Raw genomic sequence first — 22,712 nt, forward strand, 5'->3', positions numbered from 1 at the left:
CGTCGCCGTTATATCTTGTCTCGTAGCAACTGGAACATTCCATCGTGTGTCTCTGATCACCTCCTGATGACTGCGCTATGGAGATAAGAGACAGGGAAGGAGGAGATCTGGTTTTAATATAAAAAGGAGCCCCAATGAAATCAATCACACACGAGGGAACTGAAACAGGGAGTCACCCGGATCGCGATTAGTGTCAAGAGAGCGGAGGGGTGTTGACAGGTCGGGATGGAAGGTCAGAGGGAGATACAGTGTCAGAGAGGGAGAAAGATGCATTCTTAGGGAGGAAATATGGAGTTAACTCCCGTATCTTTGAGGCACGCTTCTTCTGTCCTGCTCCAAGGATGACTGATTTATTCTGTCTCTGTCTCACCTCCTACAATCCACCGTCCAAAAACTTCACTTTCACTCCTTTGCTTAGGTTGGGTTAAATAAACCAGATAATGCAAAATGAGAGAGACATCCAAGACTGTTGCTGCAGTTTTTAATTCACACCATTGTGCAATTGATTTTATTTTCCAAACATTGAGTCCATTATTGGCGGTGATTTTTCTGTTGTTTTGGCCGGCATGCAGCATCTCATTCAGCTACTTTTTTTTCCTCCCCTTCCGTTTGATTATTGAAACAAGACGTGGTGCTTTTGGCAAACCCACATGCTCCTGTCTCCGTTTCCTTTCTTGACATTTACCAAACACGCCTGTAGAGCCGTATGGGATCACGAGAAAATTCACATCTAATTTGTCATTTGTCTAAAATCAGCAAATAGCTTAGCTAATGACTCTAAATAATCCAGATATGATTACAGATATTTTAATGACGATGTTGGCCGTTGCAAGCCTTTTTTTATTTTCTTTTGGAAGTTTGCTGTCATGATATTGCCAAGTTTTGCATGTCTGGCTGTTTCTAATTGACTGACCTGGAAAAAAATTGCACTTCAACTAAGGAAAAGTCTTTTTTTGTTTCTGTGAGGTAGCTACTCATGTTTTTGTTTCAGTGTGCAGAGGTTATTTAATGATCCAGACACTTCCAAGGCCTTGAATATATGCCCATCTTCAGCTTCGAGCTTCATTTTGATCTCTGAATCAAACCTGAAAAGTTTTGTGACTCCAAATTGGGCTTGGGGTGTAAAGTTGTGACAAAAAATTGGGGGGACAGAAATATAACCCCCTGGAAAATGACTCATAACCTTCTCTGTGGTAGTTCATGTACAGAAGGTGTCTAAATCAGACATCTGGCAACATGTAAGTGTGAGTGGGACTGGGCCTCCACATGTCATCCTTCCCTCTAGAGTATCTAACACTTTTACCCCTTATACTGTCTGGTGTGACCTTTGCTGCTCTTTGGCGGATTTTACAGCCTTCATAATGCCAGACATGAGCCCCCAGTATACTGCCCCAACGCGGCATTTCTATCAGTTTTCCTACATTTTTAACACGGCACCATAGGGGCTTTTCAGAAGCCAAATACCTTTTTTATGTGTTTCATACTAAAAGCTCAGACTGATGACTGCACGGATGTAGCCACTGTAAAAGTCTCACCTGTCACGTGCTATGGCTGCTCCACTGACTGCACTTTTTCAGCTAGAAGCAATTTGGATGTCTTGAAGAATGAATGCGAGGGTTGACTGGACATCAGTCGTTTTCCTGTCCTGTACTTTCTGTTTATGGTGGCTGTTGCACTGCATTTTATTACCTTACTGCTTTTATATTTCTTGGAGATTATATTTGGGCTTTTTAGCCATATAGTGCAGCTGAAGAAAGACAGGAAATGTAAAGAAAGAAGGGTAAACATTCAACCCCTGGGTCGCTGCTTAGGACTCAGCAGGGCGTCCCTTCACCACATTTATTTTTGTTCTCTAAATTCTTACTCACACCAAGCTTATGCCATGTAGCAGCCATGTTTATGCAGCCCAGTGGAGGATTTGGGGAGGTGTGAGGCCAGAACTGGCAGGGTCCTCTTACATAGCCATGTGCTCTTAACCGGCAGCTTATAAAGACCTGCATTGATCCGAATGGGCTTAAGCGAGGACCACAGTCAGAGCGGGATCTGCACTGTACGCTTGTGGTCTGCTTTAAATGCATATATGCGTGTGTGTGTGTGTTTTAGGTGCATGGTGGGCTCTATTCACCCGGATAAGTCTGGATAATGCTGGGGTCAGCTGCTTTTTAAGTGAGTGATCAATCAAACAGGGGCCAATGTACAGTGAGTGGTCCACAACTTGGATTCAAAGCATCCAATGAATTCCCATTTAAAACATAATGTGAGGTAGAAGGGGTGGACAAGTGATTTCCGAACAGGAAGGGATACAGCATATTTTCTTCTACCACCTTTTAGAGGGGAGAGAAAATAGATGTAAGAGTGATGGAGGAGGGTGCGCTGCCTGTATGACTGATATCCTCAACTCTGTTAAGTGTTATATAGACTCTCAAGTGCAAACATGCACACTACGCTACCTGCAGCCTCAACGCACTGTTGGAAAAGCAGCTAAATGTAGCTCCCAACATCACTTTATGTCCCTATCCCACACCCTCTTATGGCCTTGTGTCACTGTCTGAGTCCTCCGGCAAGAAAAATTCACTAGCTATCTCATTTCCTCGCAGTCACTCCTTTTTAAATCCGACATGGCATTCAGTAAATCCCTTTTATTCTAGACTGTAAAAAGGAAGGCTTCACATTGGACTTAGCAATTGCAGTTACTCAAAGCTAGTGGCTTTCTTTTGTCATTTTCCTAATGTGTATTTATCTGCATTTGTTCTGGTTGCTAAATGTAGCATTAGAGAGAGGAAAACAAAATGTTCTTTTGCAAAATCAAAGGGAGTATTCACAAGTAATAAGATGCACTCTAACTCATTTCGACTCAGTAAAGGGATTTGCTGCTGCGACGCGACTTTGACTGGTAGTTTATGGTGGTTCATTTGAGCTAATGTTAGCAAACTGGATATGCCACCCTTTTTCATTTGTATAACAACATCTTTAGTTTAATTTCCTATTTGTAAAAAGTTAGTTAGTTTCAAACGTTTCAAAATATGTCCTTAGTGAAACCTTACAAGTTCTGATAGTTAGCATTAAATGCTTTTTCAGATTATGTTAGCATACTACTGCTAGCGTGACTATAACATTTGTTAATAGTTTAGAAATATTACAAACACAACACAACCATATACAAGACATAAGATGAATAGTACTTCCCGAACGTCTAGACATTGAGCCTCATTCACTTACATGCAACTGATACTATGGATTTACACGTTGCTGGTTCAATATTTGATATAGGAATATGGCTCTGGGTACATTGGGATTTCTTTCTCTCTGATCTTTTGTCTTCTTTTTTGGTTGTCTACCCTGCTGAGTGCCAGAGAAGCCCATTCAGATGGAGCCCAGTCAGTCTGAAGTCCAGTAGCCTCCAGCACGGAGGCATTTCAGCTCCTTCAGGGGGATTTGACCAAGATTTCCTGCCCCTTATTAAATTATAATCTCCCTTCTACCTCTCTTTCTTTCTCCCCTTCTCTACTTTTCGGACAGAAAAATGGGCCTCACTCTCTGTTTTGCTGCCAACTGATGTGTGTGTTTGTGTGTGCTCGACGCGTGCATGTACGTGTAAAGCTGCTATGGCTGCCAGCGGAAGGAGTGTGTGAGATGATTGGCGGGGCGCGCATCTGAAGTGGGTCAACAGGGAGATCAAGAGCTAAAGCTTTTACTTTCTACTCCCCTTTCATTTTTTTCTCCTCCATCTCCTGGTATGTCTTTTTGCCTGTCGTAATGACTTCACGTCTACTTCATGGCTCCTCTTCCCCTTTTCTGTTGCTTCAATTTCGTTTACGGTCAATATGGCCGTCGCCCTTGAAACAAATTTCCATCTCCCTCCATCGCCTTCTCCAACAGTGGCAGCCTTTTACAATGCATTAGCTTAGTGTTTTCATGGAGTGTCAAACTGTCGAATCCTTTGATAAAAGCAGACTAGCAGAGGACTTTTCTGGGCTTTTCCCTCCTGGAAGTTCGCCCCAGCTACGTGCAGCCTGGGATTGTTTCCAGTCTTGGCAAAAAGAATGGAACAATTGATGGTGTGCGATTGTTCCAGGTTTAGTCGCCTTATTTAAGCGTCCCACAACATGTCTCACCTTCAGATCACTGAATCGTGATTAGACCCATGCAAACACTCTCCACATGGTCTTGACTGCACGCCACAGCCAGCTCTGCCTCTGGATGAACTGACACTATGAATATTTTAAAACGCGGTCAGGAAATAACAAAGCTTTGTCCCAAAAAATAATCTCAATGCAAAACCCCTTACGAGGAGAATCGTGATTCATTCCCTCAGTAGCTTGTTTTGAGCCACTATCTTTGTCTCACTTTTGTCAATTTTCTGTGTGTTCTCTGGCATGTGCGTAGGCTGCACATTACAGTGGCTCCATTCTGGCAGAAGTAAAGCCACCCACCCAGTAAAAGGAGAAAGGTAACAGCTACTTGGAGACATGGCAAAGAAGCACAAGAAATAACACAGACCGAGCCCAACCCAGTACATTAGAGCCCGACTGCATCCAATCCCTGATTCACCAGCATCCTTTCCAACTACTGAATAATGTCCCATCGACTCTGCACCTAAATAGAAATGTCCAATCATCATTTTCCAGCTGTATATTGGCACATGAAGAACTTTGGATGTTTGGTTATCTCCAAATGCTGTGTGGGGCTCTCAAAAGACCAATAAGAAAAGCCTTTGGAATATGTTTTCTTTTTTAACATATACAGAATTATAAGTATTACAAATCTGTGACAAAGTGCATGCAATATATTAAGCTGCTGTAACTGAAGCTACAAAAGTTAGCATGCCCAGCTAACTAGCTTACTACTTACAACTCGGGAATGTCATCATCTAACTAGTTCAAATACCTAGCATAGTCCTGTTCTTATTCGGTATGGGTAACTAAAGGCCTTACTTAAGCGCTACGGGCACATTTGCTTTAGATAGCGTAAGCTTCCATTACCTTACAATTTCTCATCCTCAAGTATTTTTCTCTGGTAAAAATGAAGTATACTTTTGACAGAAACATGAGCATTAGCTAGCTAGCTAGCCAATAAAATCAGTAAGCAACAGCAACAATTTTCCAACAAAAAACACGGCTACCATCTCCAATTTAAAGGTCCCCTATTGTACTGTTTTTCATCAATATATTATAGGTCTCAGATATATACAAAACATGTCTCTGAAGTGTTTGGCTCGAAACACCAAACAGATCATTGCAGCATCCCATAATCCCCTCTGTTTCAGCCCTGTTTCAAAAGTGCTGATTCTCTGTCTGAAGAAGAAGAAGATTGAAGATTCAACTTATTGTCATTACGTAGTACAGGCACTATGTAACGAAAGGGTTTCTCTGCATTTGACCCATCCTAGTGTTAGGAGCAGTGGGCTGCCATCATGTCCGGCGCCCGGGGAGCAGTGTAGGGAATGGTGCCTTGCTCAGGGACACCTCGGTAGCACTTGGTCTTTCTGGGACTTGAACTGGTGACCTTCCAGTTGCCAAGCCAAGTCCCTATGGACTTCGCCACCACCGTCTGTTACTTTAGATGAAAATAAGGAGCCACTCCCCACGCCCCTCTGAGAGATATTTGGTTAAAAAGAACACAATGGTTCAGGTGATAAGGTGGGGGTTACCTTGGTTGGTGATTGGCTAATGGTTACACAACCCAACAAATCGTTATGACATCATAAAGTGGCCAAAATCTGATCAGCTCATTTTCAGACAGGTTTTTATATAAATGGATCAGGACAAAAAGAGAGAGAATCTTTGTTCCTGAAACTTTCAGAGTCTCTTTACACAGAGGGGACACATGTTGATGTAGAAAATACATGAAAAGGTGGATTTTGCATAATAGGTGACCTTTAAGAATTAGGTTTTTAAGAAAAAACCGTTTTAAATAACTTTGACTTTCTTCATTATTGTAAACTGTCTATATTGTGCTAGAGTGGAAACCATAGTGTCAGTTTTACTTCCTGTTGCTTATGCAGTCCCCGCTCACTCCTTCTTTCTCACATTTTCTGTTTTCTGTTCTACTCCCTAGACATTTTCTGTTATGTTAATTAAGAATAACAGAGACTTGAGTATGTGTCAGTACCAGTGGACTTACAGTGAAAGAGAAACGCCTTGCTTGGTCAGGCCTTTGCAGCACACAATACATGTATTCACACCAGCAATGAGTGGTGCGGAGAGCAGGAAGCTTTAGAAGGAGAGAATAAAAGAAAAAGAAGATCCCAGGTTTCCACTCCAGACTTACAAGGCATGGAGAGACAGTCTCCTCAAACACCCTTTATGGTTGTATTTCTCAATCCATTCATATCCATCTTGGTATTCATTTCTCAATGCTCACATAATGAGTAAATGATACCAATGTCAGTTTCTGAGAGTGCTGATCTGTGTGCTTTCAGTGAGCTGTTTTGCTGGACATTTATTGCTAAAGAGAGGTGGAAGCAGATCGCCTTTTATGAGATTATTGTTTTTACTCTTTCCTCTCGTTTACCTCATCAGGCTCTCATATTGAGTTTAGGTGCACCGACGGGTCAGCTGGAAAGAATAGCGGTATCTGTCTACCAACTCTTTTTGAGCTCCCCTGTACTGTATATGGTTTCTTAGCAGGTCAGGGGTTTGTCTGGACATTTTGCAGCACATGTCCCTTGGCTATATTCTGATCTGATGCTTCGCTGAACGATGAGGTGATAGAGCATGAATCGGTTAAACAGCAGGGGATTCAGACTGGATAATTTATTGTAATGTATGCCCTTTAAATGCCCTAAAACTGTACCTGCAAGCGGTTAAATAGCAAATAAGGCTCACATAGAAACTGTACATGTGTGGGGTCCTCCAGGTTAATACTTCTGTGACCAATTAGCCTCACACTGACTGCTTTAACCCTTTGCTCCTGACTACACACACACTTAAGTTTTCATATGCTCGATACATCAGCCCCCATCTTATGATTTGCACGTCTGATTCTGCACTTAGAGAAGTGCCCAGGGGTATTCAACGTGTTCCTCTGGATGAAGTCATCAAGAAATGGAAACCCTCCGTCTCACCCCCCACACTTTACGCCACCTTCATTTCCTTTTCTTCCTCTCACTCCATCACCATAAACTCACCCCTCCGCTACCCGTTTCTCACCTGCTTTAATCTTCAGGGATGTTAGGAAAACACAGCCCCCACCACCGGTATCATTTCCTGAACTGATGAGACTCTTCACTTTAACTTTGACAGGTTTTTATTTCCTGAAGTAAAGTGAGGCCTTTTTCAAATCTGTCTTAATTTCAAACTTAGTAATAATAATAATAATAATAATACATTTTATTTTTAGGCGCCTTACATGACACCCAAGGACACCGTACAATTCGTTAAAAAATAAATAAAACGCTAATAGGCAACAAAACATGATAAAAACACAAACAGGAAATCATGGAGGAGACAGTCAAGTGGACACAAATGAAACATATAATGGGGAGCACTACAGTGAGTAGGCAGATCTGAACAGGTGGGTTTTTAATTGGGATTTGAATGTGGTGATTGTGTCTGACTGTCGGATGTGCGGGGGGAGGGAGTTCCAGAGTCTGGGAGCAGTGCAGCTAAAAGCCCGAGCACCCATGGTGACGAGGCGTGGGGTGGGGACGGTTAGCAGACCAGCAGAGGAGGAGCGGAGGGAGCGAGAGGGGGTGTACTCCTGAAGAAGGTCAGCCAGATAGGGGGGGGCCAGGTTATGTAGGGCTTTGTAAGTGAGCAGTAGGTTTTTGAAGTTGATGCGGGATTGAACAGGGAGCCAGTGTAGTTGGATGAGGATGGGGGTGATGTGTTCTGAGGCCTTAGTGACTGTCATCTTCTGTTATGCTTCTTCCATTTCACATAAAAAACCCAGGGTGCATAATCTGTCACGCGGTTGTTAGGAAATCATTAGGTAGCAACATAGGACAACAAGCATGACAGACAGGCGTGACAGATTCTGGAAAAATTAGGATGTGATTGTATACTTAAGCACCTGCGCATGAGTAGGCAAGCATTGCATGTGTAGAGAGACAGTGTCCTTTTTGTCATCTCCAGTGCAGATATAGATCATCATTATAGCTACCTAAGATGGATGAGGTCGGCGTATCTGTGTGCTGAGATGGATAAAGACTCTTTGACTCGCCATCATCCTCTGTCTCTTCTCTGATACATTTCAACAGCTTTCACAAGTTTAGTTTGATACAGACCTTTACTTTTCAGTAATATAAACTGCATCGCCAAAGGTATGGACACATTACATCCACTTGTGATTGTTATTAATGCTGACAAATTAAGTCAACTCATCCCTAAGGTGTTGGATGGGGTTGGGGTCAGGGCTTTATGTAAGGCCAGACAAGTCCTTCAGCACCAAACTCTGATTATGGACCTTGCTTAGCGCCTAAGGGAACTGTAAACCCTAACTATTGAAACGATTGACAAGTGATCAGGAAACGATTAAAAATGTGTCAATTATTTTGGTAATTTATCAAAGAGAAAAGCCTAACATTTCCTCGTCCCAGCTTCTTAATAGTGCTGATTTGCTGCTTTCTTTGTCGAATATATGAAAGTAAACTAAAGACAATTTGGGTTTTGGTGTAAGCATTTAAAAAAAAAAAGAAGCATTATGACATCCTTTTAGGCTTTAGAAACTCTTGACAAAATATGTTTGCAGCAGTTGCACTAGACTTTCCTTAACTGGAACCCAAAGTCTAAGCCCAAACCATAAAAAACACCACCCGAATAATCCTGGTCATTTAGTGTAAGAGCCCAATTGTAGTTTAATACAGGATTGAAAATGAAGTGTGTATATTAGTGAGTTAATGTACTGTTTAGTTTATATTCTAAAATGTGTATGAGTCAGCATGTTACAGTACAAATATACAGTATGCATCATGTCTCGACACTAATGATTCAATGGTCACACGACTGAGAGAACACAGGAGCGTTTATTTCGGCGGTGCAGAAGAGGCAATATTTTCCTGAGAAGTACCCAAACAAAATCTCTGAGAGACACTTTCCAGCTGGTGGCAACACAGGTTAATTCAGATATGCATTAGCTTTAAGGCCACACGCACACAAACACGTTATGTGTAGCCATTCTGTTTCCCCAGGGCTTATTTCCATAGTGTTAAGTAATACAGGGTGCGTTCAAAGCCACCTTAAACTGTGACCACTACTCAAATATTACGCAGTGACCTGACACCGGAAAGGCGTAATGGTCTAAGTGCCACTCAGGCTGAAGGGGGATTACCTCATTCAAAAGGAGGTGATTCTCTAAATAAAACCCCACACGCTCAATTTCCTCTGCCCCCCCCCACACACACACACACCCTCAGACTGTAAGAACTGTGCGGCTCTGTCCGCCAGCATGTTGTGTAACTGTTCTCACTTTCTCCATCTTCTGTCTTTCCCTCAATCTCTTCTGTTGGTATAGAGCAAGGCGTTCACACAGGTCAATGGTCAATAGAGCCCTGTGTTGTCTGGAAGTGATACCTTAGCAATATGTTTGGCCTGTTTGTGCATGTTTTAGGAGTTGCTTAATGTTTGCAGGTGCGTGTGTTTTTACTGCAAATCGGTACAATTCGTTAATACTCATATGTCTAGACTACAGATTGAATAATAGACCGCAGGTGTATAAATGCAAGTTATTTTTAGTGTGCCTGTAATCCCTTTCCAGTGCTGGAAGTTAATTCTTGCTGTAAAGAAGACGTTTAAAGTTTCTTTGCTGAATTTACAAGAAGAAAGTTCGGTAAAAGAAAATGGCTGTGGTCAAATAAAAAGGCTGGCCACCCATGTGGGTTCATGATAACAGGCAGGAATGGTTATGGTCGTGGTTGTGGCGAAGTTTTGTGAGAATTGGATGAATCAGCTAAAATATGTGGTCAGGTTTTAAGTGCATTTTCTCCGCGAGATCTGTGGTCGTTACCAAACTATCATGGGCTGTTGTTGAACTATTTGGTGTTTTTTGAAAAAGCTGGGGCATGTTCAGGTGATGATTCCTCCACTCATGGAGCGGCTCAAATGTTAACCACAAAAACAACCGCGTCTTCTTCCCTCCATGACACCGAATCCTCACACTTGGTCTACCTGTAGTCTCTCTTGGGCACGTGGTTTAGGAAATGCCTGGAAGTCCTGATCCACACAAGTACCGCTTAAGGGAAGTGGAGGCATAGCACCTTCAACCTCACCTCCCCAGCGCTGGTGATTTCATTAGCGGGCAGACGGAGCAGTTAGGGAAATGTGTGCTTGGCTTGCACTCGGCCGCGGTGTCTGTGTCTCTTCTTCCTGTCTGAGCCACTTGAGATGCTGCTGAGTTTGGGTTTGGAGGCTGTTGAGTCTGCTTTGGCCGACCGAAGCCTTCGCAGATTAGCATTTCGGCTCTGTTGACATGGCATCCAACACATGTTTGAGAAAGACATAGAGGTATGCTTTTTGTCCGTGACTCAGATTACCAGGTGGTTTGGAGACAGATCTGTGAAGTGTTCTCGAAATGGGAAAGTGGATGTCTGTCTATGTTCATAATATGAACACTTGCCAACATGTGTTTTTGTGTTTGATGTGGGCATTGATGGATTTCTTCTTTTTTTAAGATTCATTTGTGGCTTTATTTGATAGCTGTTGATAGACTGAAGGAGAAAGAATGAGAGAGATGGGGCGATATTCAGCAAAGTGCCGCAGGTCATGTTTGAACTCAAGCCACAGCGGTCAGGACTCAGCCTTGGATTCCTGAAAGGGTCAAATAGGTCTTTTTGCTTCTGATGTGTATCAGAGCATTTTTGTTATTAAGTATCTGTTATCGGAATATCATTTATTGTTTATTTTTTCCTTCATATGACAGCGGCACAGTCTACTGTTTTGCGAAAACAGCTCTCAACATAATGTGCATTTTAGGCTTAATTTGATCACACACTCTACAAAGAGACACTTAATGACTACAAAACAACTACAAACACACGCAAATTGACTAAGAGAGACACAAAACAACAACTAAGAGACACTTAATGTATACAAAGGGATAAAAAACAACCCGGAGAAAATCTGTCACTTCCTTACAGAGCCCCTCCTCCAACACACGAACGCGCACATGACCAATGAGGGCACGAGATAAGTTTGTGCACAGATGGAAGGCTGACAGGCAGGTAGGCCATCCAGTTACTTTAGCGGGGCTGGCTAAAATGATTGGTCGTGCTTTTTACAGTATTACGGCTTCCACAGATGACATTTTTTAATGGATTTTTTGTCAAAGCACTTAAGATATTCATTGCTATCGGGATGTTAAGAGCATTCCATGGAATATAACAAAAAGTGTATCTCGAGCCGGTTTCTCAAACTTACCTACCCCACCTTTAAGTACATTTTTCTGGTATCAGTAATTTACTCCACTACTTATTTTTCTGACGACTTTTTACTTTTACTTACATTTTGAACACAAATACCTGTACTTTCTACTTCTTACATTTTCCAAACAGGCTGGTTCCTTTAGTTTGAATGTGTGTTTGGTGGCGTGATCATTATTATTTAGAGTCATTGCGTGCCTATTGATTTGAACACGATCCGTGTATCCATCATTTCCTGGTCTTCTCTAAAGAAGAGGGACCAATGAAAACGTTGTCATGTTGCCGCTGTTCAGCATGGAAACATTAATTAGCTAACAATGACATTATTGTTCTATTAATATAAAGGGAGGTCAGGTACTCTTTAAAACAGCTGCTAGTTATGGGTACTTTTTGCTTAAAGGGCCCATGTCATGGCCATTTCCACTGATCATAATTACATTGTTGAGGTATACTAAAATAGATTTATACTGTGCAATTTTCCAAACTCACATTGGTTTCGCATACAGCATCTCTGTCAAGCATGTGTATTCAGCAGTATTCACTTTCTCCACTAAACGACTCGTTGGAGCTCTTGCCCCCCCCTCCCTGTGAGCCTAGTGTGCTCCGATTGGTCAGCTCGGCCACTCGTTCTGATTAGTCAACCACCAGAGAGGCTGCGCCCATGTCAGTGCTTTTCCCGGCTGCTCTCAGCGTAACATCAGTCTTATCATGGCGTCGGTACAGCGGTATATTTTATATACATATATATTTTTAACTGTTGTTATAGAAGAGTGTGACGGCCTCAGGGCCTTTGTCTTACGGTGGGGTGGAGCTGAAGAGGGTAATCAGCGCGATCACGGACACCTCCGTAGCCGGTGCTATTAATCCCAGCGGCCCGGAGTCTCTCTCCAAAGCGGCTGCAGAAGGACGAACTGAGCGACCCTCTCCCCTCGACCACCTGTCTCTGCATTTACTACAATAAATGTGCCGTGGTTTTGTAAACTCGTGTATGTCTCCTTGTATTTCCGTTGTGGCCTACGAGCTACTCTCATAACAAAGAGTAAGTTATTTTTACCCGTTATAAACTACTACTGTTTGATGAGAAATCAAATCATGGTTTGCTATATATGAATTCAGGGAAGAAAGGATAGGCCTACTAAGTATTTCCATTAAACTTTATTTTTAGAAATGTACAAAATGAACATAAATATACATATATACACGGTATATCATCCATTCCTCCTCCTCGCATCTTGCCTGCGCACAGTCGGTGCGGTGCCTTTTAGCACCCTCAGTAGTAGTAGAATCCCTTCCCCGTCATGGATTGTCCGCCAGGATCTGGCTGGACGAAATCAAATGCAAATCACAAAATATTAGAGAAACTTAGTTGTTTTAGATTCGTTAGTAGTAGTTGTGTAATGAACAGCTTGCCTGCTAATATGCTAACCTAGCTTTGTTTACCTTGGTAGCTAACACGATATGAACGTTAGCTTGGAGGAAAGGCAACTATAATGCAGTGTAATAAAACTACTATGAACAAAAGCTAGTGGTTCATATTAGGCTAGCAATAACGTGTTTATAATTGCAATCGTATACGGGTATTCTGCTACGTTCGGTCATACAATGTAACTTGCATGAATACATTGTTTTGCGCTAGCATACAGCTAGCCTCGTTAGCTACATGCAGTATATGTACGGTCACAATGTACGGTAAATCACAGTACAGTATACTGTATGAGTATTCCGTGTGTGTGACTGCAGACATTCTCCTGCCTTGACAAACATGTAAGGCCATCTGCTGACATTGTAGTTGATATATTTAAACGCTAGCAACGTAGCATCACAAAAATGTTTTTCTGACCGAAACTAGCTCTAGCTCCGTGTGTTAGATCGCTACGCCAGCTATAATGTAATTACGTTTCGCGACTGACCGGCAAATCACCCGGAGTATACTGTCAATAGGTATTTTGTGTGTGAATGCAGACATTCTCCTGCTATGAGATACATGTATGCAAGGCCATCTGCTGATATTAGAGTTGATATATGGAAACTCTAGCAACTTAGTTAGCACTGTGTCAATGGCTTAGCAGTCCAACACAGTTTACACATTTAAACAGTCTTGTTTGATAAATACACAAATAACAATGCAAACTTACAGGTTGTATACCCAGATCTTCCCCTGCTCCAAACGGTCCAAACAAGCTGTGCATATCCGGCCTCAAACTGGGCAATGTTTTGGAAGCTTTCGTCTGTGAAATGCCGGTTCTTCGAACCTCTGGAGGAGGAACACGACGCTGCTGGTGTGGCCATAGCTCTTCGGGATTGGTCCATTTCGTTCCGGGTACCGCATGACATCAGGCGGTACCCGGAACTAAATGGAAGACTCAAATGGGCAGTGACGTATCTCCAACGAGGCGTTTTGGGGAGGTATTTTCTGTGTTAGAGTTTTACTCGCTACAGGGTGTACTTTGAGGGTTTTGACTCTGCACACCGTTTACATGCATAAAAACCTTCATAACACACAAGGGGACGGGTAATAACCGGAAAAGCATGACATGGGAGCTTTAAGTACATTTCAAAGCCCATACTTCTTTACTTTTACTTGAGTAAAGAAGTTTAGTCAGTACTTCTACTTTTACCAGAGTATTTTTAAACACGAGTATCTGTACTTCTACTTGAGTAAAGGATGTGTGTACTTTTGCCATGTCTGGCTTTTACACATGGGTAATCCATCCATCTGTATTTGTGTGTGGATGTCTAACAGTACAGCTATCTAACTGCTATTGGAAAGTCGGAACAGAAGAGTGATGACTACAGAAATACTACTGTATGTCATGATGGGGTTGGCGGTGCCCTTTTACACCCGAGGGTCAGACTCTCCCCTCATCAATGCTACTTTTCTGTTCTGCTCTTTCTTTTCTGTGTATTTTTGTATCTGTTATGTGTGAGGACCTCTTTTTTCAGCTAAATCTGTTTTATATTAAGTGTCACCCGGCCTGCCAGACGAGGCTTTTTTGCTGTAAATCTGTATGCCGCTCATGTTCAATGACTGATGGTGGCTTTGATTCAATATTAGATCTCTTCTCAAACCCAGGCTTTTGTTATGGTTTGTTTTGAATGGACCGTTTTTTATTTGAAAAAGGGGGAAAGTTAACGAGGGTGAGCATTTCCAAGACACCCGCATAACCACTTAACAGAGCTATATTGTGTTCTCATGCATACTGAGAGTGTGTGTATAGTATTTTGTGGGTGTTCTTGTGTGCGAGAGTATGTACGGGTCTCGGTCCAGCAATGGCTCATGGTGGCCAGCCAGAGAGGATTGCGTGAGATTTTTTAACAGCGTCTGCAGAGCTATTTGAACAAAACATTTGATAAACAGATTGTGAACAGCATGTCTGCGTCTGATCCCGGTTCATGCGCGGCTCCTGGGTTTGAGTGAGTGTCGCTATGGTTATTGAGAAAGTTTGACGCCTGCAGAATGGTGGGCATCCAGAGCCGCATTTTAAATTACAACTGCACCAAAAACCACAGACCCCCAAACCAGACGAGCTTCCCTGCCAGCCAGCCAGCAAGTCGGCCAACGAGCAAACACTGTCTTACCAAAACTGCTCTCTCCTTCTCCTGTTTATTTATTTTAACATCTTTGTCTTTGCTTTCTTAATTTCTCATAGATTTGCTTTGGTGTGAACATTGGAAATGATTCTTCTTCCTAGCAAAAACTCCATAAACAAGCATAAACAGATACCGCAGACACACACACTTTTCGTTAAATGACAAAAAACCAGAGCAACACTTTGGTAAATGACTGTAAAACAGGAATGTGACTATCTAGCTATGTGGCTGCTAAACAATCACAGACGTCGGTTGGAGCAGAGCTGTTAAACAGACCTGGTATCTGCACACACATGGTGCCAATGAACACACCTTTCTGTAAATACGTGTGAGTTGAAGCCTGCTGTGAACTCCCAGATTACTCGCCAAACCCTGCTTCCAATTAACTGCAGTGTGTAATTCCATGTCATTTTCCAATTACAAAATGTCAGATCATTTTCAAATTAGAAAATGTCAATGCGTGTTTGAGTTACTGCTGTAAACTTGCAGAGTGAACTCCCCTCACACTGTCGCTATCCATAGCTGCAGAGACTACTAAGATGTTTCACTCACACTGTGACATTCATTTGCATTATATAAAGCAGGGGAATTAAAAGAGAGAGATGACGACCCACTCAAAGAAATACAATATTGTATTTAGTCTCTTTTGATTTGCTGAATGTCACCTATCCCTGTTATGGATGTGACTCTGCTGCCAAGTCTCTATCAAATGTGTGGAAAGTTAACAGATATGAACTTGCAGTATTTCGTTTTTCACAGCTACCAACCATTTTCTCTACTCCTCACACAATTGCCATGCCTGACACTGTATTACCATGACAGTTTTGACCTGAAAACAGGAGAAAATGGACCTGAAATTACATTTTGCCTTCCATAATATCACAAAATACCTCCGCACAGTCATCAGTCTAAAGAGAGCTGAGTTGAATCCAGTCCTGGACACCTACCGTTGCTCACTTAGGATACGCAAACACACTAACCATCCTGGTTTCCTGTTCGCACCTGACCACGCTTGAGAAAATATTTGGCAGAGGGCGATGCGGTCATTTCTTCCTGTAGAAAATTAAAGTCAACAGATCTGCCTGTCACAGGTTCTCAGGGCCATCTTAATCAAATATTAACCCAACGAAATACTCACCGCATACAGTGCAGCAGCTGAGAGCCCGAGCGCCTGCTTACGGGTTATATTTCTATATGTTTGCACCTCATATTTGGACGTATAAAATGTAATTCATAATCTCTTCTGCTTTCCCTAGAAACATGTCTCCTTGGCTGCCTTGGTTTCCTTTGGCTAAAGTGTCTGCGGCTGGCTTGGCTAGGAAACACTATGCTCTTAGACAGACAAACTAATAAAACTAATCCTCACTGCAAAAAAAAAAAAGATTTAATATCAGTGCATTGCTTTAAATTGCTTGCAGTAAAGTAATTTAATAATGTCAGCCCATAAAGAGTAAATGCATGTTTCACAAGGGGAAATGACTGTGTGCTTTGCAACTTTCAAGTATTTCAAATAAAGTTTTTTCCATCTGCAGATACAGCTGTGTGAGGATGTTAGTGGATTAGCCTGAGATGCACTAAAGCATAATGGCAAGGTTTCAAACCAACAACAGTACTTATTATTACTGTGGGTCTAAATTCTTTATCCAATCAAACCCGTCTGCAGGTCATTGATTCCAAGAAGTATAAAGATATTCTGCTGTTATTTCTCCTTCGCTTCTCGTAAACTGCAATCCAAGATTTAAACAACCCAATAAAGCTACGTCATGTTGAAGCATATTAAAAATGTCTTTCCTCTTCTGTTTGTTCCTCCAGTTCTTTGTGTGTGACATCTGAAGCTCAGGATGCTGGTGACCATGCTGCTGGCTCCTGTCTGTGTGCTTCTGATGCTCGGGGGCCGGGCCCTCGCTGGAGGCTACCCCCCCATCGCCCACATGAAGTACATGCAGCCCATGATGAAAGGGCCCATTGGACCCCCATTCAGAGAAGGAAAGGGACATTATGTCGGTGAGTGATACACTGCTTTACTTTGAGGTCTCACACACTTCCACTGGGTCATTTGACTGATGCCACGTAGAAATGTATTTATTAGGATAAACCCCTTGAGATACATCTGGTTTTCAAGGGGGTCCCGACAAAAGCAACGTCTTACATACATACATGAACAAAATAACAGAAAGCAAAGCATGACAAAGAAGGACAAACCACGTACAGTCTGTTAAGTACAATTCATGAAGTAATACAATCGTTACCATACAACCATATGATTCAGACACAGAAGAAGCACTCAAGTAAAGGTAGCAATATAGACATATTCTGCAGGTAAACGATACAACCCCATATACTTTATTGTCCCTGTAAGGACATTTTTGCTGTTCTGCAGTTCCACAACAGATAAAAAGTATACCTACATTATAGTACACGATAAAAGACATAATAACACATGACAACTGTGTTAAAGTGGTAAAAGTACTGCATTCAAAAACGTACTTAAATCAAAGTACAAAAGACCTAGCATCGAAATATACAAAAGTCAAAGTACTCAGTATGCTGAATGGCACATTTCCGAATAATACCTTTTACTGAACGTTACTGAATTACAACAATCATTGCATTAATATGTTAGCATGGCTGTGTTTCAGATGGTTACAGTTATTACTTTAAAGGGGACCTATCATGCAAAATGCACTTTTGTACGTCTTTTATACATGAATATGTGTCCCCGGTGTTCCAGGGAACTCACCAAGTGTCAGAAAACACAACCCTCTCTATTTTCCTCCATACCCAAATCTCTAAAAAAGGGGCTGCAACGGATCTGATAAAAACTGATCCAGATTTGAACACGGACCTGACGTCAGGACAGTGGCGCTACGGCTATTGGGCCAACTCCACCAATCAGGAGGAGACAGCCACGGCCATTGCCGTTCGAAAGCGCTGGAGACGCTGTAGTACATATGCCAGGCCTGTAGATGGTGCTGTTCTCACAGAATCAACCCTTGCTAAAACAGATCTAAAAAATGTCAAATTGAGCAAAATGAGGCATGGCTAAAATGCATGATCTGTTTGGTATTTTGAAAAAAAAAAAGTATAAATATGCCTTATATAGGTATGGTCCTACACTATATTATTCAAATATAGCATGATAGGTCCACTTTAATTAGTGCCGGGTAGCTTGATACATATTGAAAATATCATCAGTTATTAGTTGAAATATAATATATTATTTGATTGATCTTAACATTGAAAAGTAGTCAAAACAACAAGTAACTAATGTTTTCAGAGAAATGTGCTGCAGTAAAAAGTACAACATGAAAGTCTTCAATGTAGTGGAGTAGAAGTATAAAGTAGTGCAAAACTCTAGGACGTACCTAAAGTTGTAGAAAGTTCAGTAAGTAAATGTAACTAGTTACAATCCACCACTGAATTTAAGCATATATTATTGAGATACTTCACTCACTGAGGCCATGCTAAATATGACGAGTGCTAAGTCTTTGATAAGTCTCACAAATAGCCGTAAAGAAAACTACAGTCAAGTCTTGATGTTTGTGTTCAAATTCGAAAAAAAAAGGTCCTAACTTAACGTTATTTTCTGCCGTCTGAATACCTCCTTTATGGTATCTTGATAACTTTTTTTCCAATGTAAGCAAGATGTAGATCATAAGTCTAAACTACATAGTATAGACGAAATACATACAAAATCAAATATATAAAAATAACTTCCTAGGAAGAAAATAGTCCCCAATATCGCAATTTAAGATGTGATTGATATGGAGACCCTCCCTGGACAGACGTGTGCACTAAAGCTTCTGGGTTTTCGCGTCTCTCTTCAGGCAGTTGAAGGACGCCCTGAGAGTCCAGCAGCGTTTGGTAGGACCCCAGTTGGGGCCTAATAGAGGCCTGAGTGCCTACTGTTTTTCCTCCTGCCATCTGGATGCTGTTACCCCATTGTTTATCACATATTCTTTAGCTGTGGGATGGAGGAGAGAGTGGGAAGGAAATACATATCGATGATATAAAAGGGCTCAGGCAAAGGGGAACTGGGGAAGGGAGTGGGGGTGATAATCATCCTGAAAAAATGTGCGTGCTGTCATTGCCATCATTATCAAATTTGACTCTAAATACCAATACAAGTTCTGGATCATATGAGACGTGCCTGGTGTTAACAGAGGCCCCTTCTTCAAAGCAAACCAGGGGGCACATTTTCATTTCAGTACCATAATATGATGATCGACAAAGACAGACTCCAGAAGTTGGATTCAGAGCTAATTTAGTGTTGAAACATTGCCTTTAAATCCCTCACAGAAACATCAAAGAAGTGCTAAAAGAAGTCATGCTTTCTATACATGCTATTTCAAAGTGTGTTAGCAACAGGATTTACATTTGGAGTGAAACTAATTCACCACGTCGCTAGTGTGAACAAAATGCCTCTACTGCCACTCAGTGGTCATATGTCCACATTGCAACACCTTCCAAACAATTGATCAATTATTGTTCAACTAAAATACTATTTATGTTTCTATAATCTTCACAGGATGTGGTGTAATAATAAAATGTATGAATAAGGTTCACTTTTGTTTTTATACAGAATAGACAACCTCACAAAATAAATCTGACAATGTCCAATATTTACTGTATTAACTTGTATTACCATGTGACAATAGATGTTCAAGTAAAAATAAATACTTAAAACATGTCAAATGTTTCAATGCAAGACAATTGTGTTGTAGAAAAAGGCTCCCAGTTGTTCATCTAGGTTCTCTGGTGCTCAAACCTGCATGAGCCATGTATCAATCTGAGCTGAAGAGCAAACAGTACCCCTTTAGGTTTGCTCTTATAAGAGCTTTAATACATTTCTTGAATCCGTCAGTTCAGATTTATTTGAAAACACGACTTGAGAGCATGGCAACATGAACTGAAGAAGCCCCTTAATTCCTCTCTCTGTGCGATGTATGAAGGCGGCAGTGGAGCTGTAGCTAAACAAACAAAGCTGAAAGGCTATAAGGCTCTTTAGATACCTGACCTCAATGTTTCAGATGGCACTCTTGCTTATATAGGCAAACCTCAAGTGTTGATGTTTTATGTAAATATTCATTCAGAGGGTGGAAACCTAAAGTGATCACACCTGAAATGTCCCTATTGAACTAATAAACCTGTCAGTGAGAATACGTCAAAACTAAAGCAAGAAGTCAGATAGGCGAATAATTGATCATGTACACAGATTTGGTGTACATTTGAATACTTATTAAAAATTGTGGATTTTTCTATCTTTGCTGCATCCACTGGATTTTAGCAATGAGGCTCAAATACTAGCAGGAACAATGGAAAACATTGCTGGAACCACAAAAATATACACAACATTGTTAAAATGTGTCTTTTTCTCTAAGATGGCCAATGTTTTCAATCTACTGATTAGCCTTGTACTGATGGTACTAAATGTACTTATATTCAAACCACTGCTCTGTAATAAATGTTGCTTATATGGGATCATGAAAATTATATTATGAGAGGTATCTTTTTGATCATACTAATACAAATCTTTACAAGGATGCATTCTTGTTAGCTACCAGCAGGGGGGAGCAGAGGTCTTTAGTTACATCAGTGAATGTACATTGTACTGTATAGGGAATTCCAACTTGAATTTCCTTGCATGCTTGATCAAAACAGTATGTTTCCCCCTACATCATATCCTGCTGTAGAGTTACAGGTGTAAGTGTATTGAAAGATCCAAGGTTTGGGAAGCCATGTCTCATATAATGCTCTTTCTCTGCTAAAGCATGGATTAGGTCATTTTGATCTTTGCAACTGTATTTGATTGAAATCTTAACAGACGCTATGCATTTTAAATGATGGATACTTGTTGTTTGCACTTTCTTATAAAATGAGATCAAGGTGAGCTGCCCTCAGGCCTTAAACCCACTAATATGAGTAATACCCAGGCGAAGTGCTGCTGAAATGAGGTTGAACCCTGTTATAATTGGCCTGGAGATGAAGTTTTCTGCAGACAGAGCTTGTGTTTCTGATCTTTGCTTCCTGGAGGTGTTTTTCTTTCACTCAAAGAAAAATGACTTGGTCTTTTACATGTGGCATACTTTTTCAGTCAAAATTATTTATATTTTGCATTTTACTTACACTTTAAAACCCAACTCAGTCAGCTAAAAGACATAAAAGGGAATTAATGTCCAATTGTACATGTTCGTAACAACTGCTGATTTTAGGAGCATATTCAGTTTTTTATATCAATTGGAGACCTCTCCAGTAATCTGATAGGATTTAGGCTTTCATGACACCTAACATGCAGTCAAGAAAAATAATGAATTCATTACCTGAATAGGCAGTAATATTACTATAAACAGAGACTTACTAGAAATATAAAGACGTGAATTCAGACTCTTTCTAACAGACTACATTCCCTTTAAACTGTCGACAATCAAAGGGTTTAATTGACATGATTGAAGTTTTAATTGTATTTCCTAGGGATTGATGTTGCAATGACAGATGTTTATTTTATATCGTTACTTAATTCACAAGTTTTCCTTCTGCCCTGCTTAGTTTTTTTCCTTGAATATGGACATATACCACAAAGGGATTTTTTGATATATTCTCTCTTAAAGGTGGGGTAGGTAAGTTTGAGAAACCGGCTCGAGATACACCTTTTGCTATATTCCATGGAATGCTCTTAACATCCCGATAGCAATGAATATCTTAAGTGCTTTGACAAAAAATTCATAAAAAAATGTCATCTGTGGGGCTCTGTAAGGAAGTGGCAGATTTTTTCCGGCTGTGCATTTTCAAATTCTAGCGCACTCGAGCTGGTTTCTCCAAAATTACCTACCCCACCTTTAAGTGCCTTTAAACCTGCTAAATGTACTTTATCTCTACAGTGTATTGAGACTGATATTTTAAAACTCACTCATATTTAATGTAAAAAATGAAATTATTTGCATCTAATCCATCAATCTGTGAGTTGGCACTGCTGCACCAACGCAGTCTGTCCTCAACTTTTCAGCCCGCAACCCCCAAAATAACAGTGCCAGAGACTGGCGACCCCCCACCAGGTGAATTGTCAACGGGGAAATTCTACAGATGGCCAGTCCGCCCCTGAAAAATGTCTATGTACATGTTATTATTAATAATAATAATACAAATAATAATAATAATTATTATTATTATGAATAATAATTCATTTGTAATCATCTCGCGACCCCCCCTCGGGGTCTCGCAACCCTCACTTTGGGAACCCCTGCTCTAATGAACCTCAATGACCGAGATATTTTACTATGTTACAGTCGGGATCATTATAGCTTAACTGGATGCAAACTTTTAAGGTTTGATGATTTTCTTCAAGGGTTTATTGATTGTCTTTTTATAAAAGTAGTATCCTTTTAAACACCTGACACTCCTACCACTAAGTGGCAGTAATGTGTAAAGTCCAGTGTTCACCCATCCTTCATTTCTTATAAGAAAACAAAGCAGTGTTGCCTTCTGAGTAGATTACAGGTGGTTACTTGAATACCTCTAAAGGTGCAGCTGTATGCTACAATGTACATCGCATCACATCTCATCACATCTCATCCCATCTCATCACATCACATCTCATCACATCACATCACATCACATCTCATCACATCACATCTCATCACATCTCATCACATCACATCACATCACATCTCATCACATCTCATCCCATCTCATCACATCTCATCACATCACATCACATCTCATCACATCTCATCACATCTCATCACATCTCATCACATCTCATCACATC

The 22,712-nt window shown here is 41.0% G+C and overlaps 1 protein-coding gene across 1 annotated transcript in view; it reads left to right on the plus strand.

The window, feature by feature from the left end:
* col8a2 (collagen, type VIII, alpha 2) overlaps positions 1-22,712 on the plus strand; it is a 50,553-nt gene that overhangs the window by 22,210 nt on the left and 5,631 nt on the right. Inside the window, exon 2 of the mRNA XM_034124815.1 lies at positions 16,760-16,951. Within this exon, the coding sequence (XP_033980706.1) occupies positions 16,789-16,951 (163 nt within the window). The 5' untranslated portion in view covers positions 16,760-16,788. The remainder of the gene's footprint in view (positions 1-16,759; positions 16,952-22,712) is intronic.

The sequence above is a fragment of the Trematomus bernacchii genome, unplaced genomic scaffold (assembly GCF_902827165.1).
Source record: "Trematomus bernacchii unplaced genomic scaffold, fTreBer1.1, whole genome shotgun sequence".
Lineage (NCBI taxonomy): Eukaryota > Metazoa > Chordata > Actinopteri > Perciformes > Nototheniidae > Trematomus > Trematomus bernacchii.